General features: G+C 31.3%; 1 protein-coding gene across 1 annotated transcript; it reads left to right on the forward strand.

Annotated features, from left to right (window-relative positions):
• Nucleotides 6,863–7,432, forward strand: LOC107632262 (auxin-responsive protein SAUR21-like). Its single transcript, XM_016335964.2, has one exon. The coding sequence runs from the start codon at nt 6,988–6,990 to the stop codon at nt 7,303–7,305; it is 318 nt and encodes a 105-aa protein (XP_016191450.1). The 5' UTR covers nt 6,863–6,987; the 3' UTR covers nt 7,306–7,432.

Genomic DNA, 8,979 nt, shown 5'->3' on the forward strand with positions numbered 1-8,979 from the left:
AATTTCTTTAGTTTAGTAATTCAATAATATATTTTAATTTATATTTTAAATATTGATAACTAATTAATAGTCAAAAAATAATAAATTCAAATTATATTATAATATTTCTGTTATTTATAAACTTTAACTATATACTGTCTATAAAGTTTGACTATCAATAAAAAGTGTAGTTATTTTATATTTCAGTTTATCTTTTTTTACCGGTGACTAACTTATAATATGCTATTAAAGATAAACTAAAAAAAGGATTCTGTTCGGTTGCTGGTTGGGCCAATTGGAGAGAGGCCGTTAGGAGTGTGAATCGGGGCCTAAGCGACTAAGCGTGAGACTTGAGAAGAGGTGTGGTGTCTAGGGTAAGCACGGTTTATGGGTACCAATTACCCGTCTGAATTCGAACCGAATCAATTAAATTGGTTCTGAAGTCAATGGGTAATCGGGTCCAATCCGAACTAAATTGATGACTTTTATTAGTAATTGGTTCGAATATCAGTTTTGGGAGTGCGAAACCCGAACCGATCTGCAAACCCAATCATATATTAATTAAATAAAAAAATAAAAAATATATATGACTTTTTCATTAGACAATGATTATTCATTATTAATATATTTGGATTTTAATGAGTTTAGTTTTTAATTTATTTGGTGTTTAATATGTTTGGATTATTTCTATTGATGTTACATGTTTATTGTACTTGTTGAATTTTTAAGATAAAAATTTGATTTTTTTTATGAATTTTAAAGTCATCGGGTATCCAATTACTCGAACCGAACCAATCCATTCTTAATCGGTTTAGTTTAGTTCGAATACATATACAAAAAATGTAAATCCGAACCAAACCAAACTAATTATATTTTGATCGGTTCGGTTCTAATTTTACTATAAATCCAAATCAAAACCGACCCATACTCACCCCTAATGGTGTCTGCAGTTCGTGGGTGTAGAGTTTCTCTCCTGTAAAAATATTTTAATGCTAAAGTAAACGTTCATGCGATGAAACAGCTAATTAGGATAATAGCGACTTATCCCCTCCTTTATTCTTTGTCATCGAATACACTTTTCTGTGTAAAATCATTTGTGTAAAAGTTTCTACCAACTGTACAAACCTCACTGCCAAAAAAAATTTGTTATGTGAAGAACACTGTCGTTCAAGCAAGTCATGGATCCCTCAGATGGACTCCAGTTCTTGTTGGGATGGGCCGAAACAGATTTAATTAATATTTATATTTGCAATTTGTTCAATTCCTTGTGACCCTGTAAGAAACTAAGGAATTGTAGAAACTAAATTAAAATAACAAGGATTTAGTCTTTTGGGAACTGGAGGTCCAAAATCCAAACCAAAGTAACAAGTAACAACCAACGCAACAACTTAACTGTGTCACATTGATGATATGCTCTTTTAATCTCATGATGTTGCATACTCTCTTCAATAATTTGGTGCCAGCTGGTACCCGCCGCCACCACCAGCAGCAGCATGATGGTTGAAACTTGAAACAATAATACACTGCATCTTTTCATATTTTTCATATCCGTAAATACTAGACACACAATAATATAAAATTACACATTTATTATATCTAATATTATATATTTATTTTAAATTAATTAATGAATATAAAATATGATAATTTTGGATTATTATTTAAATTTCGACCAATTCAAATTGGTTTTGAATGTATATGTATATATATAGATTCGGTAAAACGAGTGCAGTACAAGCTACTTGAAGCATTGATATTTGGTAGGGGGTATGCACCTACGTACACATAATGTAAAATGGCAACGTATATAGTTGCAAACTATAATTATTATTTGTCATTCATACACCTTTTTATTGTGGATATTTATACATAATGTTTCGGTCACATTATTATAAATAAACTCCAGAAGAACCACATGTGCCTGGTTATCATATATATGTTGGCATTATATGTATGATAGAAGATAGAGTATATACCCATTTTGGTTCTCAAAGAATTTTAAATTGGACATTTTAGTCCCCAACTAAAATTAATTACTCGATTGGTCCCTAACAATTAACTCCGTCAGTCACTTAGGTCCTTTACTCCGTTAATTTTAACGGAGGACAAAATAGTCCCTGACAACTCTAACAGGGGACAAAATGGTCCCTGATCTCCTCTGTTCGGAAACGACACTGTTCTCTCCAATTTTCATCATATCTTGTATAACACTAACAGTCTAACACTGTAACTTCAAACTATACAATGCACACTCTATAAATTTAATGTTCACAAGAAAAAATCCTCCACGGGTTGAGTTGCTGATGTAGTTTGTAATTTTAGAAAGATTAAATACTAGAGATAGATTATGTAAGTTTAAGATTGTACCAGAAGCAGAATCCTTTTGTGTCTTATGTAAGGATAGATTAGAGATGGTACATCACTTGTTTTTTCATGTGATCATATGTGGATGTTGTGGGGATCAATCTTGGTGGATTGGAGTGTGATTTGGGTTTGGCCAGGAACCACCAAAGAATGCTTTAAGGTGTGGATGGATAGAAAGATAAGAAAAGATATGAAGGAAGTGTGGATGGTATTATTTTTTTCTGTAATATGGTGCACATGGAGATGTAAAAATAACATTGTCTTTAATAATGGAGTGTTGGTATTAGAGAAGTTAAACGAGAAAGTTGTAGAATGCACAAATCGATGGTATCAAGATCGACAATATAGGAGTAATTGATGTATTTATGAGTGCAAATATCAAGTCTAAGGTGAATAAGAAGACATATGAAGTTGATATTTGATGCATGATTTACTGATCTATGAAAAAGGACAATAATTCTGCAGAGTAAAAGTTGGAAGGAGAATGATCATGATTTGATGTTGTATAACTGATCGGTTTCATCTTGAAGTGTCTTTGAAAGAGCTAAAATCATTATATTCTTTTGCTCCCTATTTGCTGTTTTATGCTAGTTTTTATGTTTTCTTTGTAGTTATTGCTATGTTTTTGTTACTATTTTTGGAATTACGCCCACTTTGTTTGGAATTGGGTGGAGATGTAATTATCTAAAAAAAAGAAAAAAAATCCTCAACTTGTTCTCAACCAATTTATACTCAGGAAACTAATGCCTGTCTCTCAACTAGTTGTCGTCTTCGATGGATCCCATGAATCCAGACAGCAAGTCATTTGTTAAGACTCCGAAAGAGAAGGAATGAATCACTCGATGTCTATTTCAAATGAGAATTTGCATATGATGTCAAAGAAGAATCTTCTCATGATGTCCTAATGTCCAACAATCTATATTGCTTGCCAGAGAGTGGAGAAAGGCGTGCCCTTGGAATAGTTGTGGAACTTGGTCTTGATGTCGTGGACGTTGTCGGTGTTGGAGATGATGTTATCAAAGACGTGGAAGTGGATGCTTTTGGTGGATGAAGTGCAGAGGAGGTGGATGTACCAGTCACAAAGATTTAGGAAGTGTGTGGTCCATGACATGTTGAGGTAGGTGTGACACGTGTGACAATTACACCATGGCTTAATCTTGGAGCTAAAGAGGAGGAAGGAAAAGATGGAAAAGAAGACTGTGAAGGTGAAGAAGGAGAGTATGAATGTTAGGGTTATGCGAAATATGATGAAAATTGGGAAAGAACAATGTCATTTTAGAATAAAGGGGTCAGGGATCATTTTGTCCCTTGTTAGAGTTGTCAGGGATCATTTTGTCTCATGTTAGAGTTTTCAGGGACTATTTTGTCTTCCGTTAGAGTTGACGGATCCAAGGACCTAAGTGACTGACGGAATTAATTGTTAGGGACCAATCGAGTAATTAATTTTAGTTGGGGACTAAAATGTCTGATTTGAAATTTTTTAAGGACCAAAATTGGTATATACTCTAAAAGATAAGAGTACAAAAGAAAATAAGAGAATTAAGTTAAATTTTAAAATTTTATTTATTTATCTCCCACATTATTAATTAGCATTATTTTTTCTTTCTTCTTTCTTTTCTGCTAAAACCACATGTAGCCACTTGTAGCAGTCATTTGTTGACGGCCACTTTCCGGCAACCTGTTGCCCAATTTTTTTTTTTTTCAGAAAAAAAAGAATAGGTTAAATAAACATTCAAAATTAATAAATTCTAAACTTGACTAATATTCAATCCAAGCAAAAATGCTTAAAGCATCTAAATGAATTCTAAAAGCACATGTTAATTAAGATTATGATTAGTAGATTAACTCTAATTTTTATTTAAATAAATGTATCACATATGCATTTGAATTTAAACTTTGTGGGTGTTTATTTTATTTATTTTTTCAATTACTAACGTTATTATTAAAAAATATCATATTACCGAATAACTTTTTGATATAGTTATGATTATCAACCAATTTTGATTTCTGTCAATAATTTTTGAGGAAATCATAGGCACGTAGGTTCAAGGCTAGACCGACTACTCCAAGAGTACTCATCCATAAACCAGTTACAGGTATAAATAACATAAAGAAATGTAACCAACGTTTATTGGAAAAAGTAACCCCAAAGATTTGGGACCAAAAGCGGTTAGTCGTGACCATTGAATAAGTTTCTTTAGCTTGGGTTGGGTTAAAAGCACGGAATGTATTTGCGTCATCACCATCTTCAAATAAAGTATTTTTCACGGTAGCACCATGAATAGTGCATAGTAGTGCAGCGTCCAATACACCAGCAACTCTCATCATATGAAATGGGTTTAATGTCCAATTATGAAATCCTTGGAAAAATAGGATGAATCGAAATATAACTGCTACACCAAAACTGAGTGCAAAGAACCAACCAGACTGACCTAGTGGATAATTCAACCAATCTCGCTTGCACAATGGAAAGAGCCACTGGTTTATCTCTCCAGCGAATCAAATTAGCCAAAGGTGTGCGTTCATGAGCCCATGCTAAAGTTTCAATCAATTCCTGCCAATATCCGCGCCAGGAGATTAAGAACATAAATCCAGTAGCCCAAACAAAATGTCCAAATAAGAACATCCATGCCCAGATGGATAAACTATTCATACCAAAGGGGTTATATCCATTGATAAGTTGTGAAGAGTTTAACCATAGATAATCTCTTAACCATCCCATCAAATAGGTAGAAGATTCATTAAACTGTGAGATATTACCCTGCCATAGTGTAATGTGTTTCCAATGCCAGTAAAAAGTAACCCAGCCAATCGTATTTAACATCCAGAAACCTGCCAAATAAAATGCGTTCCAAGCCGAAATATCACAAGTACCACCTCGTCCCGGACCATCGCAAGAAAAACTATAACCAAAATCTTTTTTATCTGGCATTAACTTGGAACCACGTGCATCCAAATATATGGTATGGAGTTTTCAAAAAGGGAGGGGAGATCCTTCTGAGCGAATCATATCATTCCAATCTATTGACAATTAAAAAAAACTGTTTATACTAAGAACATTGCATAACGGCAGTCGGAAAAGTGGGCCCCCATCGTCTAGTGGTCCAGGACATCTCTCTTTCAAAGAGACAACAGGGATTCGATTTCCCCTGGGGGTAGGTACTACGAAAGGAAGTTGATCATGGATCATCTAAAAAGAATCAAATTGATTCTTCCTGGGTCGATGCCCGAGTGGTTAATGGGGATGGACTGTAAATTCGTTGGCAATATGTCTACGCCGGTTCAAATCCAGCTCGACCCAATAATTTGCCGATCCACCATAAAAAGATATAACCATTTGTTGTTCTCCGGAAATGGCCGATATGCTCAGATATGGGAGAAAATAAAATGAGATAAATCTTTAGGGATCTTTTTTTACGGACCATATATACATATAAAATTCAAATCTTGTTAATGATCTAGATCCTTATTAGGATCTCTAAGTATAATATAAAAAACGATTAAATAAAAAAAAGATTAAAAAAAGACTCTTTCTTTATTTAATTTCTTTTGTATTGATGGATTCATTTTTTAATTGATTTGGCAATAATGAATGAAGGGATTACAAGTAATCCATGTCGTTCTCTAAAGTGCGTATTGATATATCAATTCAATAAATATATCTATTTATATAATTGAATAATAAAAATAATGGATATATGATACGTCTCTGTCAGTTAATTAAAGCAAACGATTCTATAATCTAAAATAATAAAAACAAAAAGGTTTGAATGAAAGCATAAGAATTTCTATGATGTACGCCCCTTTTCTGGGTTTGGTTTGTAGTCCATTGTACACATTGTACAAATACTCTATTGGCTCCCTAGCGGGATTCATAATTTTTTTACGGATGAGTGTCACACGTGATTGGATAAAATAAGGAACGAATATATAAGAGAGAGTTGGAGTAGCATCCATTGTGAAAAAGATGGTAGAATCGCGTTTCAAGTGATTTGAAAGAAAAAGACCGACATAACACTCAATTAGAAGAATAGATAAGATGGAAGATGAACAAGGGCTGAAAAGCAGAGGAAGACTTTATTGTGGTTGTTAATGTGATAACGAACCTCAACTATTTTTATGGGTTTTTCTTTGGTAGTTTATATAAATTTTTACCTGTGCCTAAACATCTAACTTTAGGGCACATGTTAAATAAATTTATATAATATATGTAATGTATAAGTACATATATGATATATATGAAAGTAGACAATAGACATAGTGAGTGTAGAGTGGGACGTAGTGAACGTGGCAAGTTCCCCCAATACTCTGTTATTTAATTTGTATGGAAATGGAAATTGAGAACACAACAACAACAATTAACTACAAAACTGTGGGAGGGAGCTATTAGATTCATGACTATAATACACAAGTTGCATGGGAATGCCTCCTCTGACACATTTATCATAATGATATATATATATAGTCTTATACTGTTACTATTACTAATAATAAGTGCATGGACCAAGTTAGACTCAAATAAATAATTGAAATACATACAATATCTTATTTTTCCTTTCATTTGGGTATCTATATATATAGAGAGGTTGTTAGCTTAATAGAATTATATTCATTTGAGAGAAGAAAGAGAGAAAGAAATTAAAGATGGGTGTTCGTGTGATTCCAGAGACGATGATCCAACATGCAAAGCAAATTCTAAGATTGAGGTCTCATCATCATAGTTTTGCAAACAAAATTGATGTGCCAAAAGGGCACTTTGCGGTGTATGTGGGAGATGAAGATAATAACATGAAGCGGTTTGTGGTTCCTATTTCCTTCTTGAAGCAGCCAATGTTCCAAGCTTTGTTGAAAAAGGCTGAGGATGAATTTGGCTTTCACCAACCAATGGGAAATCATCATCTTCTTATTCCTTGTCCTGTTGATCATTTCCTTGATCTCACTTCTCGAATCACCAACAACTAGCTTAATTAGTAGTTAATTAATTATCTAGCTACCTAATTATTGTGCTTGATTCACTATTAGTTATTATTCATTCCCACAACTTTGTATTTCCTATGTACATACATTAATATTATTGTATTTAATTTGAGAAAGAGTGAAGATTATTACAATGCAACAATTTTGGTAATTTGGTCATTTCACTTGTTTTAGTCTTTATACTTATTTTAAATCAAATAAAATACTGAAACCTAATGCAGTCCTATACATTTTAGACTAAATATAATACTGAATCTTTCTTTTAAGGAGGCCACTCAGATAAACACGCTTAAAACGTCTTTTTTTAAAGATGTTTTCATATTGTGTTTTAATTGGTTTCTGTATAATTTATTTGGTGTTCCTCATCACATATTATTAAATTCCTCAAAAGATTTTCTTTCCAAAAATACTAAAAAATATTTAATTTGGACTAAAACAAAAAAAGTAATAGATTAACTATTAGATTTTTTTAAAAGATTATTTACATAAAAAATATATCACATTCATAAATATATATATATATATATATAAAACAAGCTCAAGCGTTTAAAAATTTTTATAAATAAAAAAAATAATTAATTTATATTCGTACAATATATAAAATAATTACTATATTATTATTATATTATAGATTAAGATTCACTAATTTAATTTTTTTTTATTTTTAATATAAGTATTAGAAATAAATAAAATTTTTATAATTAAATGTAGTGTAACAAAATATATATAATATTAATTAGTTCTTAAAAATTTTAAAAAAATAGTTTCTCATTTTAGTAAAATAACTATTTATTAAAGTAGACAAATTAATTATTTTCTTCTCATATACGGTTTTTTTAAGACATAAAAGCAATTAATTAGGACATTGGTTAAGATAATTAAAGTCACTATTTCATTAAATTTTTAATTTAAAGAAAAATCCTAGTTAATTTTGGTATAGAAATTTCGAATTTAAAAACATTGATAAAAATTATGTTGAATTTTGATTTATTTGATTTTCATTTAAATTAATCACTACATAAGTTAAAGTTCTGTTTTGAAGTTATATTCGAGCTTTAATATAATTTTTAAAATTTCAATTTACTTAGTTTTATTTTTTAACTTAGGTATCTATGACTTATATTAGGGTTTTAAATGTTTAGTTGAGAAAAAATAAGGTAAACAAAATTTCAATTGTCACATCAAACAGTCGCTAGAATGTATAATGTAGCAGTCGTTAGTCCATTTCAGCATGTCGTTAACGATTTTGTGAGACAGTGACAAAAATAAGATTAGGAACCAATGTGAGTCATAACTATTAAGTTGGGAGACATAATTGTTAGAACTGATTAGGAACCAATTGGGAGACATAATTTGTTGTTGCTTGATTAGGAACCAATTGTGAGTCATAACTATTAAATTGAGTAAATCGAAATTTTTGAAATTAGATTGAAATATAATTGTTAGAACTGAACCAGTGATCGAACCGATCAAGCTACTGGTTCACTGGTTTATTGGTTCAACTGATAAATCACTGGTTGAACCGATAAAACTGGTCTCACGTAAATATAAAATATAAAATAGTTAAAAACTTAAAATTAAAATTTGAAATACATATCTTCACTAACATTTTATGAAGAATCAAGTCTCAACTTCTAAAAATAACTAATATAAAAAAAA

The sequence above is a fragment of the Arachis ipaensis genome, chromosome B03 (genome assembly GCF_000816755.2).
Source record: "Arachis ipaensis cultivar K30076 chromosome B03, Araip1.1, whole genome shotgun sequence".
NCBI lineage: Eukaryota > Viridiplantae > Streptophyta > Magnoliopsida > Fabales > Fabaceae > Arachis > Arachis ipaensis.

Coding starts and splice junctions, on each gene's coding strand:
- LOC107632262 (XM_016335964.2), top strand. CDS start 6,988: ATGGGTGTTCGTGTGATTCCAGAGACGATGATCCAACATGCAAAGCAA.